Consider the following 17,146-nt stretch of genomic DNA (forward strand, 5'->3'; position numbering starts at 1 on the left):
GAGAGGCTCTTCCTCAGTGAGCCCCGGGAGGGAGGGAAGACAGTGGCGGAGAAGGGCAGCATGGTCTGTCCGGGCAGGAGGACGGGAATAGCCCATCCAGGCTACCAGCCCAGCAGAGCACAGAGCAATGGAATCACCCCACAGGCCCCCGAGCTGCACAGGAACACATAGGTCTTAGCAGCAGAGGTGCTTTCCTGCGCCCAGTGTGGCTTAGAGGTCACAAAATGTTTCCTGTGCACCCAACAGAGTGTATGAGAGCCAGTGAGTAGGAAGGAACCTTGCAGACTGCAATGAGGAATTGTGCAGCCCAAAGTCAACACGCTTTTTCACTTACACCCCCACATCAGCGTTTTGGCATTCCTGGTATGCAGCTACAACTCCTAGGAAAGGTGAGAACCCTGAATAGACTGAGATTACACTTCTTTCACCCGCATGCATGAAGACTAAACTGTAGTAGAAAGCAGAACTCGAAAAAAAGAAATTGTTCCATTTCTTGAATGCCTAAGTTTGCAGACTGATGTTGGTACCAGCTGCAGGAACAGGCACAGTCCTCACCTTTTCCAGGGGAACTCAGAATGAGCCTGTCCAGCCACTGTCTGCCCCTCCCTCCCATGAAAAGCTTACCTTTAGTGGAATTGAGAGATCTTTGGATAAGGACAGAAAGATACAAAGTCTGCTCTTTACCTCCTCACTTCTTTGTACATAAATGTGAAAACAATTTCACATCATGAAATTTGTTTCTGTCGGGCCGTCCCGGTGGCTCAGGTGATTGGAGCTCCGTGTTCCCAATGCTGAAGGCTGCCAGTTCGATTCCCACATGGGCCAGTGCCACATGGCTCAGTTGGTGGGAGCGGGGGTTCTCAACCACAAGGTTGTCGGTTCTACTCCTTGACTCCCGCAAAGGATGGTGGGCTGTGCCCCCTGCAACTAACAACCGCAACTGGATCTGGAGCTGAGCTGCGCCCTCCACACCTAAGATGGAAAGGACAACAACTTGACTTGGAAAAAGTCCTGGAAGTACACACTGTTCCCCAATAAAGTCCTGTCCCCCGCTCCCCAAAAAATTTGTTTCTGTCAATTTTATGGTAAAAACATCTGTTTTAGGAATTTTTACATTTTATTTCCATAAAGCCATCTACAATCTTTCCACAAAGCTTGAGAATGTTTTGCTTCTTTTCCTCCTTCTAAATTCTTTAAAATCACAGCATGGTGTTCCTCTTACTGGAACCCAAAATGCATCATCTCAGGCTGACAGACTTCCTACATTGCCTTGTTTTAACAATTGGGTGGAGGCAGAGGTTAGTGGATAAAGACAAAGAACCAGGAATGAGCCTCCGCTCCTTTTTGATAGGCTGAGAAGAGTGGGGCAGGGGAGTGGGGGTGGGGAGCTTCAAAAGAGGTGGAGTTTTCAAGGTAGGACTTCAGGGAGGGCACTTTGTGGTCAGGCTTCAAAATGGCCATTCTTTCCCGAGTGGTCACGGGGAATATTTTACTGTCCTGGTTGAACGATTCCTCTAGGTCTTATCATCCCCAGGCCAAATATCCCCGATTCCTTTGATGTCTAGGTCTTCTGGCCATGAGGCAAATTCCCACAGCTCTGTATCAATAGTTTAAGTTCCTAGAACAGATAGACACCTGTGCAAAGTACAGGCTATCCACAGGCCCTCAGGTAGCTGTCTGTCGCCCGGAAAATTGAGATCACAGGCCAGTTGATATCAGAATCCTAGGTTTAAAAATTGGCTAAGAACTTCTAATTATATGAACTGCTGTATGCAACAACTCTTAATGTAAATTTCCTCATCTATAAAATGGGGATAATAATAGTTCCCCATGATGTCTCTGACAATGAGATAATGTATATACAATGTCTGGAACTTAGTAGGCATTCAACAACTAATAATTCCTCATTCCTTTTTCTAAGCTAATATGGCTGGGTTTATGTATCCAAACGTTGGGATTTTACAAAGACTAAAATAGATTCTTTTAAGGCATTTTATTACAGTCAGTATTTATACTCATGTTAATCTATCTGTTGATTTCCTATTATGTGTTTATCATATTATATTTTAGCTGTCTCATTATTCTATGAAATCATTCAGAGTTGGAACTCTGTCTAAAATTCTCTCTATATCCCCTAGACTTAAAAAGCACTCAATATATGCTTGATAAATGAACAAATAAATTAATGGATTCCCAATTAAACATTTAAGTCATGGACTTTGTTAATGCCTTGTGGCCCATGAGTGCTTTCAATCTAAGAAACATTTGCTGAGCATATAGAATGCTCAACATTGGCGGTTCCATAAAGCCAAGAATCTTGCAATAAAATGAAGTATCCTAATCACTTTATAGACAAGCGCGAGAACATCTATAACATGGATATAACTATAACTGGATAGACTGTTGCCAGCAACTAGCAAGACAGAGAGAGCTGAGGCATGCTTGGGAGGGAGAGATTGCCTTTGGTTAAGGGGATTAAGAAATTTTCATTGAAGACTGAGGTAGCCCTGGAACTGACCATCAGAATAAGAATAAGATTCCAACAGCGGTGGAGAGGGGATGCTTTCCAGTGGAGATTTGTGCCAAAGGTAGAAAGTGTGATGGGCATTCCGAGGGCTGTAATTAGTCTGGTTTGAAGCACAAAATATGTGCAAGTTGTTTAGAGCTGCAAAGACAGACAGGGCTTTGAGAACCCGCCAGACTGAGACATTGATTCTTTCTTTATCCTTTTTTAAAAATTTATTTTAAATTATAATTGACATACAATATTATATTAGTTTCAGGTGTACAACCTAGTGATTCAAAATTTACATACCTTACAAAATGATCACCACAATAAGTCTAGTAACCATCTATCACTGTACATAGTTATTATGATGTTATTGACTCTGTTCCCTATGCTGTACATTACACCCCTGTGATTTATTTTATAACTGGAAGTTTGTACGTCTTTATCCCTTTCCCCTTTTCCACCCAGAAATGGATTCTAAGTCAGGCAATGAGAGCTACTGAAAATTTAGAACAGGGAAGGTTCAGATTTAATTAATGTTTATGGAGTGCCCTCATTTTACAGATTATGCAAATGAGGCTCAAACAGATGAAATGAATTGCCTGGATTGAAGGCAGCAGATGGAATTCTACTGAGGTCTCTGATACTCCCATCATGCAGCAGCCTCTCTTTTAGAAGGTTAGCTGTGCAGCTGCATTGGAGGGAGACAGGCTGAAGCTGGGGACACCAGCGGAGAGAAGATGAGGGATGTCTCCTTAAATTCATCCAGTGAATCACTGCCACAAATAAAGCAATCTCAAACATAAGGTGACCTCCCATTTTCCCAGTGAGAAGACACAAAAAGATTTTCTGATCTGAATATAGAAACTGACTAAAGGAGCCAGATTTTGAAGCAGCCATTTAGTAAGCCAGTCTTGTTGGAGCCTACATTTTGAGACAGCAAGTGCTATGATCAGATTTACCTTTTAGAAAGGCAATTTTGTCAGCAGTGTGGAGTCTGGATTAGCAGCAAATCAGGAAGCAGGGAGGTAATGAGACTTCTGCAGAAATCCAGGAGGTATCTGGCCGAAGGTGGTAGTTGTGAGACATGAGCAGAAAAGACTGATGTGACAGACAGTTGGAAAGTATATGAGACAGGATTTGATAACAGAGGGAAAGGGAATACTCAAATGTAATGCCAGAGTTTCTGTTTTGAGCAGTCTGGTGGAGAATAGGCCATTGACTATGAGATGCAAGGCACATTGATGAGGACAAATTTATAGAGCTAGGAAGTGGTGTTAGGAAGGGAGAGATAAAGGCAAAGGGTGGGCGAGAAAGGATGTGATACAGTAGCAATATAAGCAGAAGAGTCAAGAGGAATAGCTAGTCAGGAGGATTAGCTGGTTGGGAAGAGTAACTGAGGTGGGGAGAGGCTGAGCTCTGTTTGTGGAACTTTACTCTCTCCTGCCCCTCTACTACCAGCTTAGATTTCAACATTTTCCTGAGGGTTAATCATGTGGTACCATCAGAATGATTCTCTTTTCTGCTCTGATTATTCCAGGAGGAAGAGGAAAACATTGTAATTACTGATCCTTAATTTCCTCTCAGCAAAAGCTAAATCTCCTTCAAAACCAATGTAATATTTCATTGACAGAAAAAAAATGAACAGAATGAAAATAGTCTTCCTCTGAAGACAAGAATAAACAAAGTCCCTGAGTGTAATCACTTCTGTCTCAGCTGCCATCACCAAAGGAGAAAATGGCTATAAGATCATTTGTCTAAGAAAAAGTTGATCACCTTGTCCTGGTTGCCTGGGACTTTCATGGTTTTAGCACTGAAAGTCCCACATCTCACAATCCTTCAGTGGCCACCCTATCCAGGAATTAGACTTGGATTCTAATCCTGATTTTATTGCTGATTGGCTGTGAAAATTTGGGACACAATTTCTCTGAGCATAGTTTTTTTCATCCATAAAATGAGAGCAAGAACTCTTTGAAGAGTCTCTTCTGACATGAGCTCATGCAGCTCTATGAATTCAAGTATCATGTATTGACAATGTTGTGATATTGTGAATTATAATAAGATATATTTTGATCTTCATAAGTTTCTTGGCACAGAGCTCCTAAAACCCTTGAAATTTCCTAAGAGATGAGAGCAGAGATGAAAGGTGTTTTTTATTATGCTATGGAGGTGACTTTTAGAAAGCCCCTAGATAACCTAAAGTTGGGGGCTGGTTGCCAGGGAAACTGACCCTGTGAATAGAGGGTTAGGATTTTATGTTCAATCTACTCACCTTCTGGGAGGGGAGAGGGGTTGGAGATTGAGTTCAATCACCAATGGCCAATAATTTGATCCATCATATCTGTGTAATGAAGCCTCTATGAAAACCCAAAAGGACAGAGTTCAGAGAGCTTCCGGGTTGGTGAATATGTGGAGATGTGGGGACAGTGGTGTCCCTGGAGAGGGCATGGAAGCTCTACGCCCTTTCCCACATGCCTTATGTATATCTTCTACCTGGCTGTTCCGAGCTATATCTTTTTATAATTAACTAGTAACCTAGTAAGTAAAATGTTTCTCTGAGTTCTGTGAGCAGCTCTAGCAAACTAATGGAACCCACAGAGGAGGTGTTGGGAACCTCTGATCTTATCACGACGCAGATCACGTCAGAATTGAGTTGAATTGTAGGACACCCAATTGGTGTCGAAGAATTGCTTGGTGGTGTGAAAACAAAACCCCACATTTTGGAGCCAACGACTTCAAAATTTGTATTTCCAGGCACAACCATCCTCTCCTACTCCACAAACTACAGACTTGAATTTCCAACTGCTTATTCCTCCTCTTGAGGTCTAATAAGCATCCGACACTTCAAGGCCCAAACAAAACTCTTGATTTCTGTCCTAAACCTGGTCTTCCTAGCTTCTCTTTCTCAGTAAATGACAACATCAACCAACCAATTGCTCCAAGGAAAACTCTAGGAATCATTTTGGATATCCTCATTTGTTCAACCCCCACCCTTGCCAAAAAAAAAAAAAAGAAGAAGGCTCTGTCGGCTCAACCTCTAAAATGTATCCAAATCCATCTACTTTTCCAAACAGTAGCCAGAGAGACCTTTTAAAAATAAACACCCTTAGTCCTGGCCACCAAAGCACATGAAACCCTCCCGATCTGGCCTCTAGCTTGTTCTCACCTCCCACACTTCATTCCTCTCTCCCTCTGCTCCAGTTTCCCGATCCTTAGCCACACTCCCAGCCTTTTCACTTGTCCTTCATTTGTACAAATGTTTGTGCAGCTGGCTTTTTCTGGTGGCACAAGTCTCTTCTGCAGAGAGGCCCGCTCTGCCCACCTGCCTTGTGCCAGGACAGATGCCGCTGAGCTGAAGCTTTGGGACTCTGCCCAGGAGGACAGCGTGAGAGGGTGATGAGTTTCCATAGAGGAGTCTGTAAGGGGTGGGCCTCTGGAACCAGGGGCAGAAGGGAGAACAGCAGCCACGTGGTCCCCAGGATAGAAGTGGCATTTGGCAAAGCCCAGCGAGGGAGTTTATGAGCACACGGAAAAGTGCCCAGGCAACAACAACAACAAAGAAACAAATAAGTCAGAACTTTAGGTTTCAGAAGACCCTGAGCACTGGAAACAAGCTACTAACTGTCAAGGAAAAACTTGATTCCCTTTCTTCTCATCCTTTGACAAAGGCTCTAATGAGGGGCAAGGGACGGGGGAAATGTGGATAAAGAAGGAAGTCTTGATAAAAGTCCTAAGCCTTGCCATTCCAATTTTTATCATTTCTAATCATTGAGATGCCTGCAACTGACTGTAGGGCTTCCTGTGATATAAGAATGCCCAGGAAAGTCTTAGGAATGCTGGAGATGGCAGGACAAAACCTTCCCCTTTAGGGTACATTTTAAAGGGACAGTTAGAGACAAAAATAAAGCCACATTGAGATCATGTCCCATGAGTCCTGCTACCACCGTGTTGCTTAAACTGACCAGTAGCCCAGCTTGCAGCTGAGCCCGGCTCTGTCGGCATCCCAGGCCTTTCCCCCGAGGCCGTAAACTGTGACCAAGGTTTCCATAGTTAAGTGTAGGGTTACCAGAGTTTCATCCACTCTGTTTATTTTGTCCAGAGGCTTTTCTGAGTCTCAAAGATTAGCCTTGACTTTGCTCAGAAATTAGTAGATGGGCTGTCCCTATTAGTCCTCTTTCAAGGATCCCAAATAAAACTATTTTAGAGGGCGTTCCTCTGTAAAAGAATTTAATTTTCCATGCCCACTTGAGTGATGTATTTGAACGTACATATTTGCGTGGGTCTTTCCTGGTTGTGACAGCCAGACAGAACACTGAAATGGCTTCAACAGACTGGAAAACCCACAGACAGGTCTGCACTGGCTTTGCAGGGGGTGTTGCCAGTTTTGTCAAACGTGCTGGGACTGAACGTTCTCCCTTCCTAGAGAACAGCGTTGTATATTACATAGAGTTTCTGGACAATTTATCGGTGCAAAAGAAAAATCTGGAAACCCCAAATCCATTGCCGTGCAACTCCTCACATGGGACTCCTTTACCGCTCAAATTGTGGCTCATTTGCTTGTTGAGTTACCAGCATGGGGAAAACCACCCTCCAGAGAGCTTGCAAATGAAAACTCAGACAAATTTAAAGGGACAACATCAAGTCTTTAGAGCCCCAAACCAACAAAGCAAGTTTTCTTCCACTGCATTATCCTGAGTTAATGCTTCTGCCCAGAGCCAAACACAAACTAATAGGAAGATTCTTGAAGACGGTTGCTCCCCACACTCCAGGGTGCCCAAGGTACATTTTGTGTTGGATAAGACATGCTTACCTTGAAAAAACGTACACTGTGATGTGTGAAAAGAAACAATGTACTTAACTAAGGTGCCAGCTCTCTGGTACATTTACCTTTAAGAACTGAATTTTATATGACAGGACTTGCCTGTATCCTGAAAATTTCAGGGCTAGAAATAGTTCAACAATAATAAACAACCTTGTGTTTATCTTCATATGTTTGGCACTGTGCTAAGTGCTTTACATATATATCTTTACTGAATCCTCCCGCTACCATGAGATACCTCATTTTATAAGTGAGCAAACAGGAGCATGAAGAGGTTAAATGACCTACCCCAAGGTCACAAAGCTAGTAAGTGGTGAATCTGGGATTCAACCCAGGGAGTCTGATTTAAGAGCCCCTCGTAGAGTTTTGGAGACACTGATTCTGTCTGTGATCTCCTAAGGCAGTGGTTCTCAACCCTGGCTGCACATTAGAATCCTCTGGGGAGTTTTGAAACATCTTGATGTCCAGGTTTCACCCTAGACCAATGAAACCAGAACCTCTGGGGCTGGGACGCGGGCATGAATAGCTTTTAAAGCTCCCCAGGTGGTTCCAATGTGCAGCCGCATTGCAAACCATTGTGTTTAGCAGTGATAATTCTTTCCACCAGCTATTGTTGTTTTTAAACTAGAAAACAATTCTATTCCATTTTGTTCCTTTCTATAAGCAGTGGTTGAGGGGCTGTGTACAAGGCACAGTGCTGCCCTCTGCCCTGGCATATCCTTTCTCTTCGGGGACCCATCTAGCCTAGAACTTCGTTGTCTCATTCTGGAACAAAGGGGAAGGAGTGATTACTATGGGAATCAGTATTTAATCACTTACATATAATTACTAACATAGGTAATTCGGTTTGCAATACCTTTTAAAAAGACTCAAAAATTGATTAGTGTTCCCTTCAAGATAATTTTAATATTGTGGCACAACACAAAAGACAGCTACTGCTTTTGTTGCTGTTAAGAAAAAAAAGTTAAAAGAAGCAAAGGTGAAATTTCTTAGATTTGTATCTAGGGCGATGTCATTGATCCTGACGTTAGACGACTTGGAAGTGCTGAGACACTGGGGCTATAAAAAGGGCTGTGAAATCACTTACCATACATTGTGACAGGAAGGAAAATAACATTTATGGAGCACTTATTCATGGTGCAATGGACAGAGAGCGTGGGTGTTTATAAACAAGCAGACATGGGTTCAAATCCCAGCTCTGCCATTTAGTAGCTGCATAGTTTTGAGCCTTTAAGTTTCCGTTTCCATCTGTAAAGTGGGCCTGACAAGACTTAGCTGGTGGGACATTTTATTGATTACAAATAGTGGGTGTGAAGCACCTAGTGCTGTACCTGGCCCAGGGCCATAATTATTATTAGGTGGCAGTCACCATGTTATCTACATTTGTTATCTCACTTAATCCTCACAACACACCCTCAAAAAGATGCAGTTATTACCACTAACAGCAAGTGAACCTCTGTGAGGCTCCTCTGTTTGCTCCAGGGCACATAGCTGATAGATGCCAGGTTAGGATTTCCCTCCTGCCTCGGAAGCCTGTGTTCTTGGTTTTTCCTGGCTGTCTGGCTGCCACCTCTCGTATCGTAGGCCATTCCACAGCTGATTTATCTATTAGAACAGAAGGAGATATTCTCTGGATAATGAAATACAATTGAAAAGGCAAGCAAAAAATGTTGGCTACCTCCCTGGCACATGGCAATGTTATAAAAAAGGCTATTTGGATCAGAAAGTGCAATTATTTACCCCTTTCCTTTTAAAGTGGAGTTCTACCTGGAGAAGGCCTAGCCAAGGAACTAAAACTGCAAACTCACTCTGGCGATAAGAGCCCAGACTTAGCTCTTTGCTGGGTTAAAAAATCGGGGCGATCTACTGTCTGATCATGTCAGAATCTTCTAATAGTTCCATATTCACACAAAAATTAAATATACATTCCTTCTGATTCCGGTTTTAGGCTCATCCATGGGGGACGGTTTCCGGATACAATATGAAGGAATTAAGGAAAATTAAATATTGACAAAACAGTTTAGGAGCTCACTGCAAGGCAGACTGAGAAATATGGCCCAGCTGGGTGAACTCCCACACAAACACACAAAACACACCTTCTCTCGCTCCATCTTACCCTATGTTACCAAGAACCCACTTGATTAACCAAAAATTTAGGAATCACACTTTCTCCTTTCCCTTCCCTTCCCTTTCTACGCCCAATCCATCAGCAAATCTTAATGTTTCCTTTTCCAAAATGTACTCAGCACCCACCCACGTCTATCCATCTTTAGAATCATTTCCCTGTTCCTTGTCACTAAGGTCTCTCCCCAGAGCTATAGCAGCAGCTTCCTAAATTGTCTCCTGCTTCCCTTCCTGCCTCCCTCCAGTCCAGTCTCCTGTTAACATTCTTTTTAGCATTCATCATTATCTTACATTACTGTGATAATTTATTTATGTTGTGTCTGTTTCTTCTACTAGGATGCCAGCTCGAAGAGGGCAAGGGCCAAGTCTGTTTTATTCCTCACCATACCCCAACATCTGACACACTGAAGCTTCTTGAGAAATACATATGGAGTAAATCTGAACAACAAAAAAACAAACAATCCAATTAAAAAAAGGGCAGAGAGGGGCGGCTGGATCGCTCATTTGGTTAGAGTGTGAGCTCTTAACAACAAGGTTGCCGGTTCGATTACCACATGGGCCAGTGAACTGCACCCCCTACAACTAGATTGAAAATAACCACTTGAGCTTGGAGCTGAGCCACGCGGCTGGGGGTAGGGGGGCCGCTTGGCTCAGTCATTGGAGCACGGTGCTCACAACACCAAGGTCACCTGTTCAAATCCCACATGGGCTGCACCCTCCACAAATAGATTGAAAACAACAACCTGACTTGGAGCTGAGCTGCACCCTCCACAACTACATTGAAAACAACGACATGACATGGAACTGATGGGTCCTGGAAAAACACACTGTTCTCTAGTATTCCCCTGACCCCACAAAGAAAGAAAATGGGCAGAGGACCTGAATAGACATTTCTCCAAAGAGGACATACAAATGGCCAATAGACTTATGAAAAAAATGCTCAACATCACTAATCATCAGAGAAATGCAAATAAAAACCACAATGAGGTATCACCTCACCCCAGTTAGAATGGCTATTATCAACAAGACAAATAGTAACAAGTGTTGGAGAGGCTGTGGAGAAAAAGGAACCCTCATACACTGTTGGTGGGAATGCAGACTGGTGCAGCCACTATGGAAGGCAGTGTGGAGGTTCTTCAAAACATTAAGAATAGAATTATTATATGACCCAGCAATCCCTCTCCTGGGTATCTACTCAAAAACTCTGAAAACATTTACGCATAAAGATTTATGTGCCCCAATGTTCATTGCAGTTTTATTTATGGTGGCCAAGACATGGAAACAACCAAAGTGTCCTTCGATATATAATTGGATAATGAAGATGAAGATGTGGTATATATACACAATGGAGTACTATTCTACTGTAAGAAAAGATGAAATAGTGCCATTTGAGACAACATGGATGGATCTTGAGCTTATCATGCTAAGCAAAATAAGTCAGACAGAAAAAGTCGAAAACCATATGATTTCATTGATATGTGGTAAAAACTGAAAACAACAAAGGAACAAGGCAAACAAAGAAAGAAACAAAAACTCACAGACAATGGTTTAGTGGTTACCAGAGAGTAAGGGGGGAGGGGAGTGGTAGATGAGGGTAAAGGGGATCCAATATATGGTGATGGAAAGAGAACTGACATAGAGTCACAATGTGATATATATAGATGATGTCTTACAGAATTTTATACCTGAAACCTATGTAACTTTACTGATAATTGTCATCCTAATAAACTTTAATAAAATAAAAAAAAGAAATACATATGGAGTAAATGAAAGAAGGAGTGAATTCATAATTTTAAATACCAAGTTATATCTGTAATTTGCCTACTCAGAAAGTTCTCCTGAGATTGACTTCCTAGACGGGTGGGACAGGGTGAAAGGACTTTTCATATTTTGATGACTTTTCCTAAAAAGAACATGAAAATAATATATTGGGAACACAGTCTGGAGCAGGGCTTGCAAACACAAATGTCTCAGGGATCAAGCAGGTAACATGAATGAGGAGGCTGCCATGTGTATGCCACAATGAGTAGTGGGGGCCCTCACAATCTGGAGACCCCCAGCTTCAGCCAGCACAGCTTTATCAGTTCCAGCTGACTATATCTGAGTGGCAACAAGGGCTGAGGGGTGAAAGATCTTCCATGTTCTCAAAAGAAGATACAAAGTTTGTATATCAAGTAGAATTAGATTTGGCTGTGAATAATGAGGCAGCTTAAATGAGGTAAAAATCTATTTCTCTTTCACAAGAAGAGGTCTGGTGTATGCAGTCCTGGGCTCATGGAGGCTCAGTGGAATCAGAGACTCAGGTTTCTTCTAACTTGTTGCTCAGCATGCGATGTTTTCCATTTGCAAGGCCTCCTCATGACCCAGTGGACTTCTGTGGCTCCAGGTATTACTTCCTCATTCCAGGAAGCAGGAAGGAAAAAGGGGAAAGAAAGAGGCTGATCATTCTTTTATAAAGAAACTTCCTGGAAGCTTTTATGCCTCACTCATTTCATTGGCTAGAACTTAATCATGTAGCTACTCCTAGCTGCAAAGGAAGCTGAGAAGTGGAATCTTTACTTAGCGGGCATGCATCTAGCTAAGGAAGAAGGGGAGAATGGATATTGGAGTTCTAAACTAGGAGTCTCTGCCAGAGCTGGCTTATTCTATAAAATTCTCAAGTTTTAACACAATGACAGCCAAACATAGCTTGTCTGCCAGCTGGTTTATCAGTTGAGTTTTATGAACCCTGCTTACGGGAGCAAATATGGATGGAATTCATTTCTGTGGCATATGGGCAGTCAGTGAGTGGGGCTAGGAGGGTCACAAGAAGGTGGAGGTTAGCAGGGCTTAGATGGGAAAGGCAAACAGGAGTGTGTTCTGGTAGCCTGGGAGGTGGGGTTGGGAGCGCTGTGGGGGTGGGCAGCAGGGAAAGGGTGAGGAGGGACAGTCCTTCGCCCGTACATCCAAGGAGTGCCTGGGGTGCTGGCAGAGTAGGGAGGTCCCTGGTTGCCATGGCTTCCCTCACCTTTAGGTCTTGGCAGCAATTCTGAGGGGTGCAAGTTCAATTTCCTCTGGAACGTGAAGTCTTTCTTCTTTCTGACCTTTGCCAAAGGTGTCCTGTCACACTAGGTCAGTGTCACCCTCTCTGGAGGGATAAGGGAGCCTGAACCAGACACAAATTCCCCAAGAACTCACCAGCCCTCTCTAGTAACTGCCACGACCCTCTGAGACTTGAGCTCAGCCTAGTCTCAGGCTCAGTGACAACTCCCCTTCAAGTGGCTGAGTGTCCCAGCCATGCTAGACTTTCTTGCCAGGAAAGGTATCATGTTATATGGTGGAAAAAGCACCGGGTTTGCAGACCAACTTTCCTCAATTGAATCCTTGCTCTATCACTTACTGGTTGAATGGACCATAAATACTTCTATAAATGTAAATTGGGGCTAATAGTGTTTTTCTTAACCTACTTCGCAAGGCTTTTTGGAAGACTTACAGGAATCACTTATGTGAAAGGCCTTTTTGTTTAAAAGAAAAAAAAAAATTGAAGCAGTTCTATACACAAAGTTAAGGTTCCAGTAAAGATTCTCTGTAACTGTCCACATGTTTGAAATGGATGACTTTATTGACACAAACTTTGCAATAGAAAGCATTATGCTAAGAGGATAGTAAGAATCAATTCCTATATCATATACACATGAAAAAATTGCCAGTTGAATTTCCAGTAGCATCATTTAACTTCTGATCACTGTCTTGGTAAAATCCAGATTGTTCTGGAGAGGGAGAGATCACTTATGCCCTTTATTTCCTTCCACCCCTAGAAGTGAGAAACTGTTTCTATGTAAAACAGAGACATCCTCTCAAGTTGATACATTTCAAACAACATGCAGCAGTCAAGTGATGAAAAACAAGGTTGTAAAGAGAAACTAGGCTTAGTCCGTGGCTGACAGCAGTGACTGGTGAAAGAACACCCTACACAAAAACGCAATGCATGTGCCCTAGAAGAGTAAGCCCTTGAACTTGCAGGAGCAACACCCACTTTGGCTGATGGGGGCTCCCGCTGGGTAATGCAAGTGGGGACATAGGGGTCACCGGTTTTGCTTTTATTTTACTTTATTTATTTAATTTCAAAACATGAAGTTCCTGAGAAACCCTTTCTCAAAGAATCACAAAATAATAGAGGTTTGGAAACACTGTAGTTCTGCGTATGGTGAAGTCTCAAACCATGATTAAGAGAAGACCCAAGTCTGGAGTTTAAGACAGAAACCTGTCCTGAGTACAAAAGTGAGACACACAACACACACGACACCTCAGTGTTTCAGCCAGTCTCCTGGTTGTTAAGTCCACTGTCAGATTCCGGATATACAATTGGGACTGGCCCGACTTTAGCTCTCTCAGCATCTGCATCACACCTGACACAGGGTTGGCATTTAATGTTTAATGAATAAATATACTGAAGAAAGGAAGGAAGCAAAAAGGAAAGGAAGGGAGGGAGGGAGGGAGGGACACTGCCAGCTGTGTTTGAGGAGTGACAGAGTTGGCAGGTAAGGATGCCAAGTATCTGAATTGCAACCAGCTGATGTCCATTCTCTGGACAATGTTATACAGCACACACCATCAGGCCGCCCAATTCTGCTAAACATGGAGTTTATTGGTTTCTCTTGGTACAGCTTTAGTCCTACCTTTCCCAGGCCCAGGCATGTTAACAGTCCTTTAAAAATCATGATACATTACTTTGGGGGAAAATACTTCCACCTTAACATGTTCAAAGAAATGCCAGAAAGTTTTATTCTTCACATTTATTATTATATTTTTATGCATCAGCTACCTGATTTCTAACACAGTTGGGTCAATCCGTATCCATGTGAATGCATGTCCCCCAGGTACTGGCTTTTTCAAGCGATTCTTTTGCAGATACCAAAAGGACATAGTCCTGGGACTGTGTACACAGAGGGTAAGGGAAGCTGTGTGGGCTGCCAACGTGTTCTGGATTATCTCCATCTTGTGAGCAATGTCCAGTCTTTGATTAACAATTGCAAATGACCTGACTAGAGAGAGAAAACACTGAAGAACACAAGCAAAAAGAACTGGAAAGCTATGAAACACAGGATGCACTGACCATGACTGTGATATGGCTGTTCAGAGGCTGACGTGGACACGTGGGGAGACGTTGGAGGCCGATGAGGAACGGATGTGATGGCATCATAGAGACCTCCCTAAGACACGCTGTGGGTGTGGGTGGGGTTAGTATGTATGAAATTCAATCTGAACCTGCCTCATACTGAGCTCAGGAAATAAAAATAACAGGGAATTTCCCTGCTTCTTGATTTGTTACATGTTTGGATTTAGAGTTGGGTGAAAGCCAACTTTTAAGCGAACATAGTAGCTTTGTAATGGTGATATTAAAAAGAAAGAACTAAAGAATAAGCTTGCCTGAAACCGTGCACACTACTGTGGCCAGGAGAGCAGAGAGTGTGCCTCTTTCACCCTGGGAATTCATCCCTTCTATTTTCTCTGTTTCATAAACTGGCCTGTGATTTTAGCTCACCACTTTTACATCAGACCAAATTGCAGGAGTTGCAAAGAGGCAAACTGAACTGCACATTTGCCATTTAGTACCATATGTTAGTACTGCTGCTAATACATTTATTGAAAAATAGGAGGCTGAGAATGTCCCAACAGCCCAGGCAGCCGTTGACTGCCCGTAAGACGGTTTCTCAAGGCACTCAGCAGCGCTCACGTTCAGCCAGGGGCACCCGCTTCTTCAAGTTTCCTTGGTAGTATCCAGTATGTGACGGGCACCAAAGGAGCCCATCTGCCCTTCTAGTTAAACACTCTGCTAGTTGACGCAGTTCTTTGTGAGTCTTCGACTTCTGTCCACCTGTCGGATGTTGTCTGTAACATTAATGGTGACTTCTTTTGCTGACATTCGCTTAGCATCTCTTTTAGCCTGTTAAAAAATTTAACACAGTGAATTGAGTTACTAGAAAATATCCTAAAACCCTCACATTTGCATTAATTTCTTGTGATTGTCACACACACACACACACACACACACACACACAGAGGCAGGAAGAATGACCCACAAGAACACATGATTCTTTTCATAGGTTTCTCTGTTGAATCACTAACAGTACCAGCTTAGCATACAGCCTGGCATAAGGCATGCTCAGTAAAACATTTGTGAATGAATGAGCTAAAGTCCATTAACAGGTAATGTGAAAGTTTCATAGTTGGTTTTAGCAGCGTGGTTAAGGGTGTGAGCTTTGGGGTCAGACAGACTTTGGTTTAAATACTGACTATACAATTTACTATGGATACATTTTTTCCGAACCTCTCTAACCCGTAGTTTTCTCATCTGTAAAATTGTAAGGATTAAATAAAGTAATGATGTAAGGTACTTAGCACAGTGCCTGTCACTAAATAAAAATTTAAAAAAAAAGAGACTTACTAAGTAAAGAATAGGATAGGATAGATTACTCCCTTCTAAGCAAAGATACACCAATGATAGAAGTCCAGAATTCATATTAAATATGAATTAAATATTAAACTACTGACTAAACTATAGGTTCTTCAATCAAATATGCCCAATCCCTGCATCCCCCCTCCAAAGGAAACAATTTTAAATAGTGGGGGGCAATTCTGTGCCCATTCCACTCAGTGACCATATGCTGGCAGGGAGCACAGGATGCGCCTTGTGGGTCATCTCCACTGTGGATGGATAGAGACAGGTACCGTCCAATCCCCGTTCCAGAAAGGAACTGCTGCCCAGCTGCAGAGAGTGTGGTCCGCAAAGACCCTCCAGTTGTCCCTTCAGAGCGGCCTCAGCTGCAGAGAGCCACCTCACCCAGGGCCTTGACCTTCCCAAGGTGGTACAATGAAAGGAGTAAATGGAGGTACAAAAGCCTGGCCACAAAGCAGGCCAGCTCTGACAGGCCACTTAGCTCCAGAGCTCCCATGGGGTGCAGTCTGTCTGGGCTGCTGTCAGACCTGCATTGTGGCTCAACTTCTCCCTCTGCCCAAGCCTGCTTCCAGCCCTCCCCCACAGGTGCTGACAGGGCACTTCCCCATGAACATCCTGTCTAATAATGACATGTCAGAGTCTTCCTGGGAAACACAGTCTCACATCTGCAGGAGCGTTTCCCAAGGTGTGAGCATCTCCCCATGCTGGGTATGAGTCTACTGTTGATAGATGCATATTCTTCTATAGTACAGCCCCGAACACAAGCCAGCTGCTTCATCTGTAGTACATCCAAGGAAGTGGTGGACTGTTGCACCAGCAGAGAAAACTAAATTGCTCTGTTGCTTGTGTCAACAGATGACATGCAGGTTTGAACATGTCACATAAATCCTGCTGCCGGCAATGCCCCTTTCAGATTCCCTTTACTCTTCTGATGCTTCTACCCCGCAACTGCTGTGAGTTTTGGCTGCTAGCTGCTCACACCAGGACCCTTCTTTTGAGAATTGCCCTCATCTGATTGGAGCCACCTTGTCCAGAAGTGTCCTGGAGGCAGCCCAAAGCCAATGCCTGATTGTTGGGGACACAAAAGGCTGGCTCTTTTGCCTCAGGGGGTTAAGAATCTATGACATCATTCATGCTTCAGCGCCCAGGCTACGTGACAGCTGTTCAGCAAAGTTCCTGTGTTTGTTGAACTCATCCTCTGCCTCACACCGCTTCCCCCGCTCCTTATGGGTTTCACCTGAGATTACTCTTTCAC

General features: G+C 43.3%; 1 protein-coding gene across 2 annotated transcripts in view; it reads right to left on the reverse strand.

Moving 5' to 3' along the window:
* Positions 1-14,058: 14,058 nt before the first annotated feature.
* BAALC (BAALC binder of MAP3K1 and KLF4) overlaps positions 14,059-17,146 on the reverse strand; it is an 80,205-nt gene continuing 77,117 nt past the window's right edge. For both annotated transcript variants that reach the window (XR_012490669.1, XM_019711793.2), the window contains one exon: positions 14,059-15,378. Coding sequence is in view for 1 of the 2 variants with exons in the window: in XM_019711793.2 (XP_019567352.1) it covers positions 15,268-15,378 (111 nt within the window). In the remaining variant the exon portion in view is untranslated. The remainder of the gene's footprint in view (positions 15,379-17,146) is intronic.

Source organism: Rhinolophus sinicus, linkage group LG12 (assembly GCF_036562045.2).
Source record: "Rhinolophus sinicus isolate RSC01 linkage group LG12, ASM3656204v1, whole genome shotgun sequence".
Classification (NCBI taxonomy): Eukaryota; Metazoa; Chordata; class Mammalia; order Chiroptera; family Rhinolophidae; genus Rhinolophus; species Rhinolophus sinicus.